The 20,649-nt window shown below is 52.5% G+C and overlaps 1 protein-coding gene across 3 annotated transcripts in view; it reads right to left on the reverse strand.

The window, feature by feature from the left end:
- Window positions 1-4,920: 4,920 nt before the first annotated feature.
- The window catches only part of RASGEF1A (RasGEF domain family member 1A), a 28,538-nt gene continuing 12,809 nt past the window's right edge, over window positions 4,921-20,649 (reverse strand). The window contains exons 2-13 of one of the 3 annotated variants that reach the window (XM_023517188.1): window positions 15,697-15,900; window positions 13,443-13,565; window positions 11,487-11,624; window positions 10,429-10,650; window positions 9,995-10,069; window positions 9,611-9,742; window positions 9,247-9,349; window positions 9,082-9,161; window positions 8,183-8,374; window positions 7,280-7,403; window positions 6,798-6,870; window positions 4,921-6,556 (exon numbers count right to left, since the gene is read on the reverse strand). In XM_023517188.1, the coding sequence (XP_023372956.1) occupies window positions 6,532-6,556; window positions 6,798-6,870; window positions 7,280-7,403; window positions 8,183-8,374; window positions 9,082-9,161; window positions 9,247-9,349; window positions 9,611-9,742; window positions 9,995-10,069; window positions 10,429-10,650; window positions 11,487-11,624; window positions 13,443-13,565; window positions 15,697-15,900 (1,491 nt within the window). In that variant the 3' untranslated portion in view covers window positions 4,921-6,531. Of the gene's footprint in view, window positions 6,557-6,797; window positions 6,871-7,279; window positions 7,404-8,182; window positions 8,375-9,081; window positions 9,162-9,246; window positions 9,350-9,610; window positions 9,743-9,994; window positions 10,070-10,428; window positions 10,651-11,486; window positions 11,625-13,442; window positions 13,566-15,696; window positions 16,697-20,649 lie in introns of those variants that run through there. The other 2 variants (XM_023517187.1, XM_003796601.3) reach the window with 2 other exon arrangements.

The following is a 20,649-nucleotide window of genomic DNA, read 5'->3' on the forward strand; positions in this document are numbered from 1 at the left end:
AGTAGCTGGGACGACAGGCGCCCGCCACAACACCTGGCCATTTTTTGGTTGCAGCCATCGTTGTTTGGCGGGCCAGGCTGGTGTACATGGCTGGCGCCTTAGCCACTTGAGCCACAGGCACTGAGCCTGCTGTGCAATATTGATGAAAGTGGTAATAACGGTTCCCTGCCCATGCTTCTGACTTCAAGGGGTTGCTCTCCAGTATTTCATTATTAAACATAGTATTTGCTGGAGGTATTTTTTAAATACCCTAATTATCAGGTTAAGAAAGTTCCCTTTTATCATACTTAAGAGCACTTATCAAATACTTTTCTTACAGCTGTTGAGGTGATCTTATAATTTTTCCCATCCTTTAATGTGTTCAATTTAAAGATTGTGTTAATAGCAGCACTCTTGCATTCCTGAGGCAAACTCTCATGGGTCATGATGTTTGGAATCATGGGTCTTAATTTACATTGCTGGATTTGGTTTGCATACACACACACGCCCATATCCATTCACACATCTGTGCATGTGTTCATGTGGGGGTGTATATATTTCAGGTGTTTTTCATCTATGTTCATGAGTAAGATTGCCTTCAAATTCCCTTTCTCACCTTTTGGATTTTTCTGTTAGAGTTATGCTGGCTTATAAAATAAGTTACAGGTGTTCCTTCTTACTGTTTCTAGAAAAGTTTTGTAAAACTAGAATTATTTCTTCCTTGAATATTTGGCAGAACTACCTAGAAGCCACATAAACATGAATGAACTTTTCTATATGAGAAGATTTTTGATTACTGGTTGAATTTCCTTGGTGGTTGCAAAACTATTCAAATTTTAATTTTTTCTAGAGTCAGTTTTGATTGAGTTATTTTGGGTAAATTATTTTCTTGAAATTTATACTGATAAATTTGAAAATTCAGATTAAATGCACGAAGTTGTATGCACTACCCTCTTAGTATCTGTGTAAAATGTTTGAGATTTATAGTGGTGTTCTCTTTCTTATTCCTGATATTATTTGTTCCTTCTTTTTTTTCTTGATCAGCCTTGCCAGGGATTGGCCACTATTTTTCAATCCTTTCAAATAACTGACTCTTGCCAGCCAGGTGCAAGAGATCCAGCTGCCTTACATCCTCCCCAACACAGTATTTTCAGTGTTTTTAGACTCCTTAATTTTAATTTTTTGTGGGCGTATGTAGTTATCTATTTTACTTTATCATCAGACAAATAAAAACTATTACATGCTTATTGGCCATTTGTATATCTTTTGTGAAATGCCTGTTAAAAGTTTTTTGCCTTTTGTACCCTCAATGAATCTCCAACGATAAAAAAAATGTTTTTTGCCTTTAAAAAAAAAATTGACGTCTTTTTTAAAAAATTGAATTGTGAGAGTTACTTCTATATTGTGGATATATTGTCAGATTTATACATATATTCCAAATATGTTCTCCTTGGCAGGGCCTATTTTTCACTTTTTAAGTGGTATCAGTTAATAAAAGTTCTTAATTTAAAAGAAAAACTACTTCATCAGTTTTATTTTATGACTAGTAATTTAGACGTCCAGTTTAAGAAAACTTTGCCCTACTCCAAAATAAAGGAGAATTTTTGTGGTTTTTGAGACATTTTATTATATAATTTCATATTTAATCTATGATATAATTGGGAATAATTATAGTATATGAATTGCAGTAGGAGTCTAGATTCAGCCCTTAGATTTTCTTTTAGTGAGTCTGCTGATAGCAAACTCCATTTTAGTGTGTCTCCAGATATCTTTATTTTCTCTCATTTAAAAAATATGTGTTTGAAGGGTAGAGAATGTTAAGTGGACGATTATAATCTATCCATGTTATTCTACTGTCTCCTGGCTTCAGTTATTTCTGCTGTGAATTGTCAGCTTAACAGTTGCCACTCCTTTGAAAGTCATCAGCCTTCTTTTCCTCTGGCTGTCTTTAAGCACTCTTCTTTATGTATACGCTCTTCTTTTTGTTCTGTATCATTATGATATATTTGTGTATGGATTTATTTTTTTCTAATCCAGTTTGAGGTGCTTTGGGCTTCCTGGCTTATGTTTTATCAGTTCTAAAATATTGTCATCTATTGTATTTCCAAATATTACCTCTGCCTTGTTCTCTCTCTCTTTTTTTTAATGATTCTAATATTTCTCTTAAACTGTTTCTTATTTTCCAACTCAGTTTTCTCTGTACTAGATTTTGGTAATTGCCTTAGAATTATGACCAAAGTTGGAAAAGAACCAAACAGAACATCTAGTAATGAAAACTACAGTAATCGAATTTTTTAAATCAAACAGATGTGTTTAACAAGATTAGACCCAATTGAAAGGAGATTTTAAAACCTGGAATATAGATCAGAATATTTGCTTCTGCTGGGATGTAGGGGTAATACAGGTTCAAGGCCATGTTAAACTTAAATTCTCAGCTGAAAGTTTGTGAAAGATCAGTGTTTTTGTGAAGCTTCAGTGTTCAGCTTCAAAACAGGCAGTTTTCCTTAATCCTTGTTGGGATTCAGGTGAAACATTTTATTTGAAGTTCACTGTTAGACTGAGGGGTGGTTCTTTGGGATGCCAGCTTTCCAGGCTAAGGTCTCTTATTTGATTCCTTGTCATGAGCAGGTCCTGGACTTTCTTCTTTATCCCCATCGAACTTGAAAGTGGAGGCTCATGGTCCTTCCCCTCAGGGCAAAGCTTCCTTCAGAGTTTCCCTGACTTCTCTGGGCCCCTTCCTTCACGTGGATTTTTAAATTTAATACACCCCTCCTGGTTATTTTCAGTACCAAGTCTTTCATGCAGCCAGAAATGACAGGTACATAATTTATTGTCTGAATACTTGTCCCATTATTGTGCTAAATAGTAACATTGTTACTGAAAATAGATACCTGAGTGTCCTGGTTCTGTTGGGATGTTGTGGCAGCCTCTCACTTTCCTGACAGTATCATGACTTCCTTTTTGGGAATAAAGGTATAAATTGTGTTAACATGATCTAACCTGGCCTTTAGGTGGGTTGTAGATTTTGCATTTAGAAAGTAATTTTAATCTCAAATTTGAAGGGATATTTTTCCCATATATGTTTATGTACTAGTTGAATGATTCTTTGATGATGTTCGTGTATCTTGGTACTGACTGGGATGTCAGGTGTTCCTTTGCTTTTCCCAGAAAGCTGCGGCTTTCTTAGGACAAGTGATGCTCAGTGTCACTGGGGTGGCACCATTTTGCTGTTTGTTTATAAAATGTACGTAAGTGAAAGGTGACATTCAGCCATCACACTGTACTATGAGGAGCCATGCACTGTGCTAGCCATGAGACACAGGAGCCCGGACTAGTGTTAGGAGCCAAGACTAGTGCATGAGACAGACGTGACGATCCTGCACGAAATGGACAAGGAGGGACAGGCCTCAGACAACATGGACCCGCTTATTGGGGATGAGTGGGGACTCTGAAGGAACCAGCACTTCCAAGTGTGTAAGGATGGCTCAGCAGCAGTGGGGAAGTGTGGGGCTGACACGTAAGGTCAGTGTGTCTGAGGAGAGGCGGGGGGTGTGTTCTAAGGGGACAGGAGCCCACACAAATCCTCACCTGCCCGCCAGGGCTTCTCATATGCAGCTGGTAGCCCAGGGCTGTTCCCAGGTGCAGCAGGACTTTGAGGGTGGGAGTGGATCTGAAAATGCGTATTTCAAACAAGTTCTCAGGGGCACTTAAGAACCATGGTGCTGGAGGACCTGCATCTCCAGGACAGCTGAGAGAGCCCCCTCACATGCCCTGTTCAGGGTTGTATCCAGAGCACAGACCAAATCTGTGTGCTGCCCCTTCTTTAGCTCAGGCAGGTAGATGCTTATTAAATAATTTCACCAGAAAATTAGGGATGCCATTGGATTTAAAGACCTAAAAAGTGGTGGTTTTCACCCAAAGATCAGCCATCCTCACTGGTGTCCCAGTTTACCTGAGCACTTGAATGCACCATCTGCCCCATGGGGCACTGTGGGGGCAGCAGGTGGCAAGGCCTGAGGCCCAGCCTTCCGTCCGGTACAGTGGGCTCACATCAGAAACACAGGTCCTTGGTCATATGGGCCACAGTTCAATATGCAGTGCCCACATGTAGTTAGTGTCTCCTGCGCTGGACAAGGCAAAGAACATACCTTCAGAGTATCTTGCTGGGCAGCGCTGCACTCAGGGGAACGACAGACACTGAAGCATGATTAAACTTAGCTCTGAAAACGCAGGGCAAGGCTCAGTAAGAGCAGTATAGAGGCTGGTCAGAAGATGGTAAGTTATCTTGTGATGGTCACGGTCATTCACAGATGAAACTCCCTATTCTCCTCTCTCCCCTTCTCACCACTGCTCTTGTCTAAAAAATCTGTAATGGGAGGACGTCAGGCATCACCTGCCAGGGCCTGTGGACAGCAGGAATGAGCAGCCTGGATGAGTGGGGCGAGTTTGGCTTCTCTCTGGCACCTCAGTTCTTGTCCTTCAACTCTTAATTCCCCAGCTCCCCAGCACTCTTGAATGTGACTCATTCCAACAGAAGTGGCCCCATCTAGACCACACTATGCAGACTGCTGTGCAGGAAGATGTCAGTAGGGGCTCCCCAACCACCACCACCCCTCCGCCCCCCAGGAGAGACCATCTGGCTAGCCCTGCAGTAAAGGAGTCCTTACAGCCTGGTCTGACTTGGAGTCCCAGACTCATGTGACCATGCAATACACAGCGAGTGGTGCCTTTGGGGGGCTCATGTTGAGAATGGAAGACCAGAACACCCCTCCTATACAGCTGTTTCTAGTCTTGCATTAGTCATTGGAAAGGCCTATGTCAGAATGTGTTGCCAGCTACAGATGACAGCCCCTTGCTCAGCCCCTCCTTGGAAGGTTATTCTGAGCCTGACAGCCTCATCCCACAGCCCACATCTCCACACACACACAGCAGGCAAGGCAGGGGAGCGATGTGTTCTTTTATTGATGCAAGTATGTCCAGTCACACCAAAACTGACATCCTGCATTATGGTACAGCTTTATACTCAAGAGTTCATCTCAGAATACCAAAACATCAAATTTAAGGTATGTATCAAATTGGGAAAATAAAGTAGCAGACGCAGACACTGTTTCAAGTAGAACTGGTCACCCATGAAGTGCACGTGGACGTGAAGGCCCTTTAACACGTGTACAGAAAACGTTCTAACACTGTATTCCAAATATATATTCTCAAGTTTTAAGCCTTTATCTCAAAGACATAAACAAAGCAATATGTACTATCAATATACAATCTGTACTAGCTAGGACGTGGGAAAGTGCAAACACACTGTGACAATACAGTGTAACTATTCTCGCTCTGCCCAGGGCCTCAGTTCAGTGGGCCCAGGGTCACCGTCTCCCCAGGCCAGCCTGCGGGTCTCCAGGCTCTCCACAGAGCTTTGGGAAATGGGACCTGGCCCATCCTTGCCCAAGCTTCCTGAAGCCAGGCATGTGGGGAGGGACAAGGGTAAAAAGGGAGACAGACCACCTCTGGCTTTCTGAGGGAGAGCCATCCTGTCCTTGGTCAGTAAGGCCCAGGGCTTACACTAGGAAGTCAGACGTGGAAAATAGAGTGTGCTCCTCTAGGCTGGGTGTAGAAAAGTACCTCCCAGCATGGGGCAGTGTTATCTGAATGGGCTCCATCAGTGCCAGCATGGTGGATTTTCTGTGTTTCAGATTCCAACTAGGGGAGGGGACCAGTCCTCTAGAACACTGGCTCTTGGGCTTCCCTCCTTCTGTACGTGGGCTTTGAGAACAACTCTGCGTTGTCACCGTCCCAGAGCCTGCTTTGGCTCATAACAGCTCAGTGTCTTTCAAACTGACAACTCCACAACTCCCTCCCTTGCATTATTTTAGATTTCCTTATTTCTAAAGTGTGTTGGAGAACCATCTGCCAGACACATTGTTACAGAAAATATAGCCAGGTGCCCTTGCCCCTCCCTGACCCCACAAATCCCTGACAAAGGAAAATAAAAATGTAAACTTTGGAAAGCCCACACCCAAAGGGCTTCCAGAAGTGTGCAGATGAGACCTTCGGGCCATGGGGCCCCCACAGGAGCCCTAAGGCCCAGGCTCGGGAGGGCCAGCGCTTCATGGCGGAGCAGGAAGACAGCCCCAGTACCCTCTAAGGCACTAACCCCGACATCAGAGACACTGGCTGGAAAGGCGTCCAAGCAGGCAGGGCTCACGTTGATTTTGGTTGGGTTTTTTAAAATTTTTTTAAGATGTTAATAATCAAAAGTAGAAAATAAAAATCTACATTTCATCAGAATAAGACGCTATCATGGATGCCATCTCCCATGATACTCTTTCCCCCACCCCTCCCCAAAGCAGGGCCCTGCCCTGTTATTTAAAATAAACAAAAAAACTTTGTAAGTGCCAAAGGCTGATGCATGAAATAATTACCATTTTCTTCTCATAAAAGTTATATACAAAATGGACCCCAACCAGTGAGGCCACTTCAGCTCTGCCCACATCACTCGAGGTTCACACTGACTCGTGCGTGTGCTCCATCCGCTGCAGCCGCGTTGGCACCTCAGGCTCTGTTAAGGAGGGTGGTCCTAAAGGTGGACAGGACAGGCAGTGCTCAGGCCCCCATGCAGGCAGACAGGCAGGCATGTGTCATGGTAGGGACAGGGCCTGGACCAAACTCAAGCCTTGGTCTCCTGCCCACCAGGGCCAGGGCCAGCAGCCCCGCACAGGGCCACTAAGGTGCTTCAAGGCCCTTGGGAGGGCAGATCCCAGGTCTACTCCCACCTCTCCCCTTCCCTGCAGACTCAGGTGTCCCTGGAGCTCTCCTACCTGAGGTTCTTCCAGCTGTCCTTCTCCATGTGGTTCTCAGGACCTTCACTTTCAAAGGAGGCGATGAAGAGAGCTGAGAGATGAGAAAATCCCCTCAGAAAACCACGTCCCTGTGTGGCATCTATGAACACCCAGTTATCCCTTCCAAGCTAGCAGCTGGGCCCAGGACAAGGGGACAACAACCCGTGGCTAGACCATACACAGGTCTCTACTGCATGAGGCTCTGGGGCTGGCTGTCAGGGACTCTGGGAAGGTTCCTTGCCCTGCAACACCTGCCTGACCCCTTCTAGCCTTTTAAGAGGCCCCTGGAGCCTAAGCCTCTGTCCTATTCTCCACCCACAACCCCCCATCACACAAGCTTTCCCCTGTGAGCTGAAAAGGCCTCTTGTGGCAGAGAGTAGCCACCAGGCCACCTCCCAGGTCAGCCTCCAGCAGGCACAGAGCCTGAACAGGGATTTAGGCTGGCAGGAAACACCCCTCACCTTCCTCACTATAGATGGGCGCCGTGAGTAGGTAACTCTGAATCTTCTTGTCCTTCTCGAAGGGACACTCCACCTGAGTCCATGTCATAAACTCGTGGATCTGTCTGGAGATCTCCCAAAATTTCTGAAAAGGAAAAGGCCAACTGATGCTCATTTGTCACCTTAAGCTCCAACCCTTGGTCAGTGCAGGGGACAGGGGTTTTGACTTTAATCTGCTGTTCACTTTGCTCATCCCAGCAAGACAGAACAGTGGCCCTGTATGGCTGCCCCTGTGGCTATGGTGGCATCAGAGCCAACAGGTGTCCTCCAAGGCCACTGTGTCCTGCCCTCTGCCTGAGCAGGGACCCAAGGAGGGCCCCATCTAGAACCCTGGCCCCAGGGCCACCATGCCCACCCCAACAGTGATCACAGCACATCATGCTCTCTCTTTCCAAAGGCTATGTAGCACCCACAGCTCCCACCCTCACCTGTGTGACGAGGGCATCTAACAGCTATGGGCCATCACCTGTCCAGTCACCTCTGTCACGCCAGCTGTCCTGAGGCCCACCAGACAGATTCTTTGGTTTTGTCTGGAATGCCCTTTCCCACCCCTCCTGACTCCTATCCCTCAGGATGGCCCTTTCTCTGTCTACCTGGCAGGGTGAGGCTAGAGTCAGAGTCCTGAGTAAATATAGTTCCCTGTGACTCCCAACTGCATGACTGGATCATTTACCCAGAAGGGCAGGGAGTGCCTCATACCTCACTGTCAAACAGTGCCCTTTACCCACTCTGCCACTTTCAGAACCTCAGGCAGGGCCCGGAAACCACAGACCCTGCTGCAGGACCACTTCCTGGCAGCCACAGTAACACAGCTGGCTTCAGCCTGACCCGAGCTGTGTTAGGAGCCCAGGAAACTGAGCTCACCTTGAAGTTAATGTGCCCGTTGGGGAGGTGGTTAGTGTGGATTTTGTGCAGGAAGTAGATGTCCTTAACAAAGAGGTTGAACACAGGGATGACGATCTTCTCCCGACTGCTGTTGGCCATCTGGGATCTCTGCGTGGCCCCCTGCAGGGCTGTGCGGTAGTTGCAGAAGTTGCTGGATGGGTCCATGTGGTGCTGCAGGCCCAAAGAGACCCTGATGAGCATCTGAGGCTGTGCCCCTCAGACCCACTAAGGATGCTCCTCTGCAGGGCCGGAGCCCTGGAACAGAGAAAGCACCTACCCACAGGCAGCCCAGGAGTGCGCACAGGGGAGGGATGCACGAAGGTAACTGGTTGAGCCCCGCAGCCAGGGGCTTCCAGGTTTGGGTCCCAGTGTCTCTGGAAAGCTGGACAGAAGTGTCAGAGTCCTGCCTGCACATCCAGGCCTCACCCTTCTTCCTTCAAAACATATTTCAGTAGCTCTGAGACCTGATCTTTCCCACAAGACACCAATGTTTTGTAAAAAATGGTCTCTGGGATCAAATTCATCTGGGTAAGGCTGCAGATGGACTTGTCAGATGGTGGCCAGCCTGGGGGCCACCCAGATGTCCAGGACCAGGAGAAGCTGACCAAGGAAAAGGCTGGTCAGATTCTGCTAGCTCCTGCTGTTCACCTCAGGACTTTTGTCAAACCCTTTATTAACCACTCTCCAGAACTTGCCTTAGGCAATGCTGAGTCCAGGAGAAGTAGCAAGATCCTAGCCTTGAACAGCTTGAGTACTCACCACTTGAAGATGATAGCACCAGCCAGGTGGAACTCGCCACTACACTTGGAAGCCCCCTCCCACTGTCAGGGCCCCTCCAGGTGATGCCAGGTGAGACTGTGGCATAAGCTTGTGCCTACCTCCAAGACGTCAAACTTGGCCGTCTTGACTTTGGACCAGGTTTTCTTCAGCCGTGCCACAGGACTGAGGTTCATGCCAGCTACAGGGAACAGCAAGTGGGGTCAGACCAGGGAGGGGTGGGGGCCAGCCCGAGACACCCCTATAGCGGGCCCCCAGGCACTCACAGATGATAGCCATCATGGAGTTGAAGTTCCCAATGTTGAAGCACTCTCGGGCCACGTCGATGAAGAACTCCAACATCCGGGTCCGATGCTTCTTCTTTACCACCTAAAAGGTACAAGGTGTCCTCAGCATGGCACCACTAGGGGGGAGCTATTTGCCCCAATGAGGCCCCAAAGAGGACCAGGAAGTGCTGGGCACAGAGGGAGCACAAGATGGGGTATTTGTCATCACTAAAGGAGGCACTGCCATGGCCCTGGCAATGTAACCTTTAAAGTTCCATCACCTAGCTTGAGGTGGGGTGGGATTCAGGGCCTCCCTGGGCATGATAATGGGCACCCTGCCATGTCTACTATGGGGTGTGCTTACCCGGCACACCTCTGTGGCCACCAGCATGCTCAGGCAGTTGAACCAGTTGTCATAGGCCTCCAGGCTGTAGGTCTTGGTCAGGTCCCCTCGACACTGTGGGGACACCGTAGGTCTCAGGGAGCCCAGAGGACCCTGGTTGGACAATGAAGTCCCCATGGCTGGCCTATCCCCCAGGTGATGGCTCAGCCTGCTCCACGGAAACCCAGTCTACTCCCTGCTGCTCAGCACAGGGCCAGGCTGGCGCCCCAGACCCAGGATGAGCCCTCAGTTTTCCCCTGTGCATCACCTGCACAGTCATCCAAACCTCTGAAGCAGGTGCCAGGTTGGCCAGTCATGTGGCACTGGCTGGGGGCCCAGAGCATGCCACAGGCCTCGGCCACTCACCCTGCGGTTGTCTAGGGAGTCCATGTGGCTGATGATCTGCATCAGGTCCTCAGGGTGGATGCTGCTGACCCTGTCCTGGGGGAGGGAGATAGCAGGGGGAGGGTAAAGAGCCTCCCCTGGAGGAAAGGGACAGACCTGCATGGGATGTGAGGAGCAGGGGCCCTAACTGGGTACAGGCTCTTGGCCTCCTCTCAGGCCAGTCCTCCATCCTGGGGCCACCATGCTCCTAAATGCAGGACAGCACTGTCCCTCCTATTCACACAGGGTGGCCATGTGGCACGCAGAGGCACCGGCCTGAGGCTGGGGAGCCAGGTCCCCCCTAATGACCCGGTCTGACTATAGGCCCTGCAGCACTGTGACAAGAGACCCTGGGGTCTGGTGGCCCTGCACAGCAGCAGTAGATGCCCTGCCTTCCCGCATGTGGTGGCACTGACCAGCTCGATGTGAGTCAGCTGCTGGGCCAGCACCAGAGGGTCACAGCACACACCCAGGATGTCCTTTTGGGTGGCCGGTGGCTTGGTCTTGAGGACAGGCCCTTTGTCCACAGCTGGTGGCCGGAGCTTCTCTCGCAGCTCCTGGAGCTGGTTCCGGGCAGCCAGTGACAGCAGCAGACTCTGTGTCATCTGAGCAATGGCCTTCTTCACTGTGCCATTCTCCTGTGGGGGTCAAGAGCAATGAAGGTGATGGCATGGGCCACCAGCAAGGCCACCACCACTATGGGGTGATCCATATGACCTCCAGAGACATGCCTGACCACTGTGAGCCCACATCCTCTTTCCAAACCTGCCATGAGACTTTGGGCCTTCAATAATAGAGTGGGGTAATAGCATGGGCTCTTCTGAGGACTGCTGGGGAAGTGGCTGAGGGCAGGGCCAGGGCTGGGCTTCTGGGTCTGAAAAGTGTGGCTGCTTCTCACTGCCTTCCCACAGGAGAAGGAGCTCCCAGAATGGGGCAAGGCATTAGAAAGGGCTTCTCTCATGGCCCAGAGCCTCTGCCCCACTGGGTAGGGGCAGGCTGGGGTCCCTGGCCTCTCCTGAAGTTCTCCCTGGGCTTCCTAAGCCCTATGGGTAAATAGGAGCTGTTGAGTACATGGAATTCTCCCAATGTAGGGGTCCCAGTTGCCCCAGGCTTCTCATGTTCCTGTGTGTACCAAAGGCCAAGAGTAAGCTGGGAGCTAGGAAAGGGAAACACTCTTACAACACCTTGATGGGCCCCTACTCCAGGAACAAAGGTGGCAAGGGCCAGGATGATCATGGCCACTGGGTTGCAGGATTTCTGCGTCCAGTGTCATGGGTAGGTCTGGTTGGTTGCTGGCCAACTGAGCTGTCATCTAGGGGTGGGGGAGATTGAATAAAGCCACGCAGCAACCCTCTTGGGGGAATGACAGGGAAGGGGACCACATGTAAAACTGTCCCTGAAGAACCCACCCTCCTGAAGGCAACCCCCTAGACACAAACCCAGGGAGCCTGGCCAGGGCTAAGGAAGTGCTCACCTCATCACACTGGGTGACACGGTGTGTGATGGCCTTCAGCTCAGCCATGGCCTTCTCGTCTTGGAAGTCATAAGGAAAAGCCTCTGTCCATTCTTTCAAAAGCTGCACAATCTTGGCTGAGAAGGACTTCAGCTTGGCCTAAGGCAGTAGAGCACAGAGTGAGGACCCATGGGCCAGACTGGGAAACAATATGGCAAGTGGGGCAAGCTGCTCCCACCCCCAGGGCCTGTGCTGGGCATATCCCCACCTGTGTGTGCCACCCGTAGTTTTGCCATACCTGTGCCATCTAGACTCTTAGTTGTTTTCACTCCCTTAAATTGCCTTTCTTTCTCACTTAAACTCATTCTAACAAGCCTACATGACATGTCATTACATGACATAGAAAACTAGTTCTATTTGCTATAATTAGCAGTTACCCATAAAAAGAGCATAGTCAAAAGCAAGCAAAATCAGGTTAAATAAGACTCTTGTCTGCCCCCTCTCGGCTAAAAGCAGATTGCTGCGTTCTGGGGAAACAGGGGTGTAACTCTGGCGCATGTGTCAGGAAAATCTGCCCAGGCATCCAGGAGTTGCTCCCGTCCACACGCATGCAAGGCCTGGGCCCCCCGCACCCAGCACAGGGCCAAGGGGACTGGGCACAGGTTGTGGTCGCCCCCGCGTTCAGCCCTCTCTGCCATGACGGCTCTGACCAGTTCAGATGCCTGTGTGGTCTCCGCCCAAGGGAGGGGAGAGAAGAAGGTGCCATGTGCTCGACCCCTGAGACCCCACTGACTCACTACAATGCTCCCATGGGGCACAATCACTCCTGCCACGGGCCAGATTCCAACCCAGATCCTCCCATCCACCACCCGCCAGCAAGGCGAGGCCACACCCCCAGCCCTGACCCCACATTGGACCCAGCCCAACCGGATCCCTGTCCCAAGCCCTCAGCCCAGCAGGGTCTCTTTCTGCATTTGGCCACTCCTCACATCCACAGTCCAGTGCGCAGCAGCTGGACAGCTGGAGCCTACTAGGCCCACACCCCACAGGAACTAGAGCCTGGCATTCTCTCTTCAGTCCCTTGCCATGTCCCAGGCTAGGGGCTCACCCAGGCGCCTTCCTCTCTAGCTCCTGTTGACCCTCAGCTTGGAATCTCACCTCCTCCAGTCACCCATTCTGGCTTTTTTCCACCTGTTCCTTCAGGAGCCATTCCTGACCCTGAGGTTGAGGCCAGAGCCCATCTCTGTCCCTGCCCAGCAGCAGCCTGAGACCTGCTCCCTCTGGACTATGTGGGCTGACAGGTGCTCCAGGACATACCACTTGTCACCAACATTGAGGAGACAAAGGGCACCATGTGTTCCCTGGCTTTTTCTGTAAACCTCCAGCTGTAGGAGGCCAGGCCACAGGGAGCTAGGAGGCCAGGGGATGGTCACCAGCAAACGTGGCCAAGCCACACACTGTGTCACTCAGTTCCACAAAGCACACCCACCACCAGACCATGGGCTTTTGGAAGCTTCCCCCCTACTACAGCCCTGAGGGGCTCAGGGTGAAGCTGTTTTCCCTTGCCTCTTAGGACTGTAGAACCCTGGCTCAATCCCAAGAGACAAATAGCCCTGTTAGGGTTCCTGAAACCCTGTGCTATGAGCAAGTAGCACCGGCAGAGCTAGCAGCCACCCAGGTCCCAGTGGCTTTTCCTCCTTTTCAGGGATCCTGGCACTGACCAGGAGGACTGGCAAGGTTGTTGTGGGGACCCTTCTGGGAACTGCCCACTACCAGCATTTCCTTCGAGCAGCCTGTGAGGAAGGCTTGTCGTATGGGCACCCATCCTGTGAACAAGGAGCCATGCTGCTGACCCCTGACCCAATCGTGGCTCGGCCACACCCAGGCCTGCCCACCCCCTACTCTGAACACACTTCTCATGTGGGCGCCAGGTAGCCCGGAGCCAGCCAGCAGGCATCCTGTTTTCGGCAGCCTTACCTTCTCAGGCCCAGCCTCCAGCTGCTGCCTCTGCTCCAGGCAGATCTGTCCGACTCGGGCCAGCAGGTCATGAGGGGGCATGAAGACTCGGGAGCTCAGGAGGAACGTAAAGATGTACGTCCTCTGAAAACAAGAAACAAGGAGACAGGGCAAAGAGCCAGTGAGGTTTGGCGAGGTGGCCCCCCATGTGGGTTCACAGCTGGCCTTCCATGCCCAACTACACCAGTGGCCGGCACTCCAGGCTACACCTGCAGGGCCTTCCTCTTGGTCTCTGCTACTGTACTCCCGCCCACCCAGAAGGCACAGCTCCAGCCTGCTTCCCACAGCTCTCCCACAGTGGGACACAGTGATGCTCCCTGCTGCCTCTTCAGACCCTCTCCTGCTCTGCCTAAAGGTCAGTGGGCAAGACCCCCTCCCAGGAGCATGGCCAGGTGAGGTCTGAGGAAGCAGGAATGGCCAATGAGGGTGTGGCACGATGGGTGTGGCTGATCAGTAGCAATGCCAGAGAGGGCACAGCCTAGTGGGGCCCCCGCTCTGCCTCTGAAGAGCTATGGGCTTTGATTCCAACTGCCACACAGGCTTCTCCATACCAAGTCCTCCTAACCCCCTCACCAGTATCTTTATGGTCCCTACTGAAAGACAGTGGCAAGCCCTGCCCTGTCAGTGCCTATGGGCTCTTCATACTGGCTCCTGCCTATGACAGGGTGGATTTGAAAACAGGAGCTCTTTGGGGCTTGGACCTACATGCTGGATGGCCAAGACCCCCTGACTCCCAGTCTGAAGAAGCAGGTTTTCCTTGCTCCAACCTGAAGCAGGCTGGGCCTAGCTTGCAGAGAGCGTAGATCTCCTGGAGCAGGACTCAGGGGCCTGGGCTCCCATTAACCCACTCTGTGGCATTGGTGGCTCCTCTAACCGCCCAAAAACTTCCTGAGACCTGCCCCACACCATGCAGCACAAGGGCTCAGGAGTCTCAGCCACAGGTGGGATTCCCAGGGTCCTCCTTCTAAACAAAGGCCCCTAGGCATCACACCACAGGGCTTTTAGCCAAAGGTTGGGGCACCCACAGGAGGCGCCTACACATCTCCAAGCACTTGAGTGTCTGGCTGCCCTGCATGTTGGGTGGTAGCAATGACGGAAGGGTGAGGGAGGGAGAGGACCCAGGAGCTCAGCAGAGGAACCAATGCCCACCTGGACTCTCCTGTCTCTGCCATTCCTCTGTTTTCTCCTGGGAAACAGGTCAAGATCCCAGGGCAATGTTCTGGGGACTATACTCAGTGATAGTTAGCTAAGGTGGTACCTCTGGGGCAGGCCAATAGGAGGCAATTCCTTCCACAGACTGGAGGGACTGTGGCCTTGCTCTGGACTTCTTCAGGGCCTTGGGCCCCTCCCCTGGCTCTGCCCCCTGCACTCAGCAGGTAGGGGTGTGTGTGTGTGTGTGTGTACACCATCAGCACCAGCCCCAACCAGGCCTCACAGGGCTTACACAAAGGGCAGAGGATGGATAAAGGAGTGGACAGCACAACAGTAAGTCCTCCCAACCCAGGGAGGATGTAGGAGGCTGGGCAGGGGGAGAAGCGGAGCTGACTCTCCAGACCAGCAGCATGACTGCCCTCAGGAGGAAGAAAGGAGGGCACAAGGAGGGCAGGACTGGGTCCTCCCAGAGGAAGGATGCTCAGCTCACAGAAGGGAGCAGGCAGCGGCAATGCCACTATTGCTAAGGGACATCACCTATCAGAGGCAGAAGAGAAGCCCCACTTGACAAAGGAATGTTTTTTCAGTTTCAAGAATGTATAAAGCCATCTCTTGAGGCAAAGAGGGAGGATTTGAGTTGTGGAAGAAAAGTCCTGTGCTCTAGTCCTGCTCCCCTGCTCCTCTCTGCCCTGGGGTGGGGGATAGGGGTGCCGGGCAGGATGGGCATCCTCTCTTCATTCTGCACCACCAGGGTTTATGCACAAACAAGCTTCCCAGCTCAGCTGATGGTTCCAGGACTCAGGCTGCCCTCGCTAGGACTCTAAACTACTCTTTCCTCCCCAGGGCTCTGCCCAGAGCTCAGGCCCTGACAGCCCCACTAGCTGCCTGGGGATAGCAGCAGAGAAGTCACAGCTCAGCCCCCACTACCCAACCCCTCCCTGGGCTCCACCCAGTTCTGCCCTTTGCCTGGACCTTCTGGTCCCTTCCTCCCTCCCAGAAGCAGCCTTCCTTGGAGCCCAGGTCTCCCGCATCAGCTGTACCTCTCAGGGCCCCAAGCACTCACATCAGGGTAATAATCCACCGTGGGGACCAGGTGCTCCATTAGGGCCTCCAGGGACCCAGAGATGAGGCGTCCATCTTGGAAGATGAGGTCCCCGGAGCCACCGCTGGCCCCGCCTCCCCGCTCCCCCATGCCAGGCTGCACCTGTCCGCTACAGCTGGGCCCAAGGAAGCCAGAGAAAACGGCAGACGTCTGGGGCATAGTTTCCTGGGTGAGAAGGACAAGGCAGTGAGCGACCAAAGGCATTTCCATGAGGCCAGCTTCCAGGCTGCTGGCAGCCTGCATGGTGCAGGGGTGTAGTACAGTGAGCCCCCGCAGTGCTAGCCAGGGCACCTCCACCAGGGGCAGACCCCACAGTGGCCCCTAGCTGCTCCACAGCTAATCCATGTTTCTTCACATCTAACTATGGAGAAAATGCAGGAGGAGGCACAAGGAGCATGTGGTGGGTGATCAGGAGCAGCCCGGGGTGAGGTGGAGCTTGAACAACTGATGGTGTTAGCCCTGCGACGCCCAGGGATGAGAAAGTAATCCTCTAGGCACAAGGGGCAGTGGGTGCTGAGGTTCTGATCCAGTATGTGTACAAGGCTGAGCAGAGAAAGTGCCAGGTGCTGTTTCTTGGAGAGAGACAGGAACCTATCCATGGGCCATGCCACAGCCCAGCCAGAGATCAGGTGGTAAGAGGATCAGGGCCACACTGGTCCCAGGCTGAGCATGTAAGAGCAGGACTTAGGGGAAGATCTGGAACTTGCTTTTGGACTTGCAGCATCTGAATGCCCTGGGGATATAGATGTTTCATGCTCATAACTGGGCTGTCCATTGTGGGATAACCCATAGTGATGGGGTTCAGGGTACCCGCCTCACACTGGAGCTGAGCTCTCATGAAACACTCTGAGCCTCAGTTTCCCCAATGCCCACACCTGGGAGGGGCCAAGTGGGGACCAAGTAATGTGTGGTGTTTGCCAGCTAGGGCCTCTAAAGCTCATGCCTGAGAGACAAATGTGGCTCACCCCAGCCTAACCTGGCACACTTAGCCAATCACTGCCACTCTACCCTTTGAGGAGAGGCAGGCACAGGGTGTAGGCAGCTGGAGTGGGGCAGTGGAGTCGGGCCCTTCTGCCACAGCAGGGCCACAGACAGCCTCAACTGCATGGGCTGCCTCACTGCTGTCACTGGCAGGTAGGTGTACTGCCCCAGCATTAGGCTCCTAGCTGCAGCCCAAAACCACACTGCCACGGTGGAGGGTGTTATTCAGAAAGCAGTGGAAAGTACTTCACCCCCCTCCTCAGACTCTGACTCCCTGAACAGCTCATGGGCACTCAGCTTTTAGAAAGGTCAAACCTCTGAGCCATTCTAACCTCAGGTCCCCCACTGTGCAGAGCAAATAGTAACTATGTTACTTTCCTGCCATTTGAGGACTCTGGGTTACTGCCTTACTAGCCCAGGGCGGACTGCCCACACCATAGCACTTAACTACACCTTGCACCAGGGAAAAAGGATGTCTGGCCCAGATGCCGCTATCTGAAGGGTCCTTGAAATTCTTAGAAAATCCTTTGCTAGGAGGGCAAGAGCTCAAGGTGAGTCTCCAGGACAAGGCAGGGTCTGGGCCCCCAGGCTCTATGCTGCCCTCACTCCAGGATGGGGAGCAGGTGTGGTACGGATTCACAGACTGTTCCCCTCAAAGCTGGGCCAAGCCACAGCAGGGGTGGGGTCTGCTTTTGTGCTCCAATAAGCCCTCTAGGGGCTTCTGCAGCCACTCAGGCCTCAGAACTACTGATGTGAGCAAACCCTTCATTTTTCAGATGGTAAAACTGAGGCCCAATGGTAAGAATTTCAACTAAGGAAATCTTAGGAGTTCAAAGTCCAGCCCTGGTATGGCCACCTCTAGGAATCCTCCCCAGGTTAATCTCAAACTGTTGATCCTCTAGGCCCAAACTAGCTGTTATCATTCACCTTTGTGTCCTCTGGCCAGCCTCCCTTGGAGCCCAGAGTGGGACTCTGTAACCCCTTGTGCACTTAAATAATGAAGGTGGGCTCCCTGGCCCCTCATCACCTTTGCAGACCACAGCTACGCAGCAGGGGTCCAGCATCTCTACCAAGGCCTATGCACTGTGGCGCAACCTTCCCAAAGTCACACAGTTCTGGGTTCAGCCCACAAACCAGGTCCCTCCAGGTCCTGGGGATGTCCGCTTCCCCACCCAGTCTCAGTCCCTAGCAGGGTCCACTCCCCCCTAGTCATAGAGCTCTTCGAGGAGGGTCTCCAGGCTGAGTCCTAAGAGGAAGAGGCAGGTTCCCAGCATGGCTCCTCCTGGGTGGAATGACGCTCACTCTCAAGTCAGAGTCCCAGGCCTGTGATGGCCAGCTCCGTGTTCCCGGGTGATGTACCCAGTCCTTGACTTTCTCAGCTGCCAAATGAGGATGATTACAGCACTTCCTCCACTGGGCCCTCAGCTTGGCATCATCACTAGCCATCCTGACCCTGAAGAAAGTCCCTTTTCTTGCACTAGATCCTCCTCCAGCCCAGCAAGAGCAGGAACTATGACTTGTGGCTGTACCCCTGTGTGTCTACCCCTTACCTGCCCCGTTCTTGGGGAATGGGTCACTCAGGGTTGAGTCCTGGGGTCTCTGAGCTGGTGTGGGAGGGAGCGTGCGTGCGATAGCAACCGCACTGCAACAGCAGACAAGGCACCAAGTACTTAGTATATTAAAGGCTAGAGTTGAAAGATTTTTCTTTCTTTTCACAGTAAACCCCCACTTCCCCAGGAGTTACTCTCCACACACCGCACGCTGCAGGTGAAGACAAGGCACAGCTGGCTGCTCCAGAACACAGAACCACATCGCAGCAGCACAAGTACTCACGCCAAGCCAGCAGCAAAGGCAGGCAGGGTGGCCTGAGTCAGAGTCTGGCTCAGCCACTTATCGTGGCTTTGTCAGGATCCTCACCCTCTTGTAGCCTTACTTTCCACATCCAAAATAGGCACAAGGAGCGCTGTATCAGAGGTTTTCTGGAATGATCAAACAAACCTGTTGTGTAAAGAAGGATGCATTTCCCCAGCCCCAAGGAGCTGTGCCCCACTGGTGTGGTTGCTCAGTGCCCCGTACAGGCCACATGGGTGCCATGAATTCTAGACACCTTGGTCCTTCCTGGAACAGACAGCAGTACCGTCTTGGAGTGAGAGGCCTTGTGGGAGTGAGCCCAGCATACACTCCCAGATGCTCAGCAGCACCACCCAGTCAACTGTTAAAATGCAGGGTCTTGAGTTCCAGACCAGGCCTGCTGGGTCAAATCTCCATCTGATTGGTGTGCAGGTGGGTGAGGGCCCAGGAAGCCCCTTCTAAGAGTTTCAACCTACAGGTGAGCTGTGCCAGCTACACTCCCACAGTGATCTTCACTGTGGCTGCCCACCTGTGTCACCTGGGGACTGCTCATGGACTCACTACTGGGTGGGCTCCCACCAGACTCTGATTTAACTGGTCCTGGGGACAGCCCAGGCACTGGCATTTCCCCGGGTTTTCCAGGGGCAAATAGGAGCAGGAAGCGTAGGAAGACTGTGCAAGGCTCGGGTGGGCCAGCTTTCCCACCTGGCATTTGTAGGACCCTTGCCTCTGCCCCAAGTCCAACCGGGGCTGGCCTAGACAAAGCAGCAGTCCCTTTATAGGGAGTGGGTGACAAGTTTGCACCCCAGCCTCCTCTTGACTCCTTGCAGCTCCTCCTGTGTATAGGCAGGAAGGCAGGCACCTTCTAATTATAGACCTAATCAACTCAGAAAACACGTGCTCACAGCGAGGTGGGTGAAAGTGACTCACTGTCTCCTTGAAGACAGGCCTCACCTCCTGCCACCCTCCCCCACAGAGCTGTTAGGAGGAAGGGCAGGCCCAGCCACCCAGTGCTCAGGCCTAAGCAACCAGGCAGAGAGGGGCCTCCTCCATCTCAGAGTAGGTTTACATGGCCCTCCGTGGGTACATCAAGGAAGGACATCCTCCCTATACCAGGGCCTGAATCCCGGCTGGGCCTGAAGGGCGTAGGCAGCCAGGTGAGAAGGCCACAGCCCTGCCCTGCAGGGCCAGAGCGGCACTGTGGGTAGCTGGGGTGCTGGGAGGTTGTATCTCGCCATCCCTGGCAGGTTGGCCAGAGGGAAGGTGGGCAAAGCAGCAAGGCAGAGGGGCGTCTTGTGCTGCTGCACCGCTGCCCTCTCCCTAGACCCCACCCCCACCCCCGCCTGACTATAGCCATCCTAGCCCTCCAGGCTTAGCCCACCTGGCACATCTGCTGTTGTTCCTCACAGCATGAAGGGGCTCATGGGGTCCTGTGGCTGCCCTTCCATGGTCTAGCATAGGTGACACTGCTCTGGGAAGCCCCCATGGGGTCATGGGGCCCCCAGCCTCTCATGCCCTTGTCTGCACCCTGAATGTGTAAGTCATTTCTCATGGCTGCAGGCCCTGGGCCTGGGACTACAGTGGAGCCAGGAGACACATTCTGTCTCTGCGTCCATGGAGAAGCCTCTGAACTGTTCTGAGCCTCAAGTTTCCTCAGCTGGAAGTTGGATTTCTTGCCCGATCTCCCTGCAGGGATGTCGGAGGGTTAAGTGAGAAGGTGGAAGTTGATGTGGTTGTGTGCCTGGTACCAGATGTGGCCATGTGCCACCCACATCTGTGCCACATCTGTGCCTTGCCTCAGTGGCACCCAAGTGGCCCAGCATCAGCTACTACCACTTCTGACCTTTGGTTTCCGGTCTATTGCCTCTGATCTAGGGCCTCAGTGCTGTCAGCACACACTAAACTTCCTGACCTGGGCTCTCGGTTCTTGCTGAGACATCAGACATACAGATGCACGGGCCCAGGTGTACAACCCTGAAGTCAGGGCTGGGGCAGGTAAGGCCCTATGGCCGTGAACACCTGTGAGGCACACTTCCACTCATGGGCATGGGCGCAGTGAGTAAACCCCTTCCTCAGCCCAGA

The sequence above is a fragment of the Otolemur garnettii genome, unplaced genomic scaffold, assembly GCF_000181295.1.
Source record: "Otolemur garnettii isolate 467f Iridium unplaced genomic scaffold, OtoGar3 scaffold00105, whole genome shotgun sequence".
NCBI classification, from domain to species: Eukaryota; Metazoa; Chordata; class Mammalia; order Primates; family Galagidae; genus Otolemur; species Otolemur garnettii.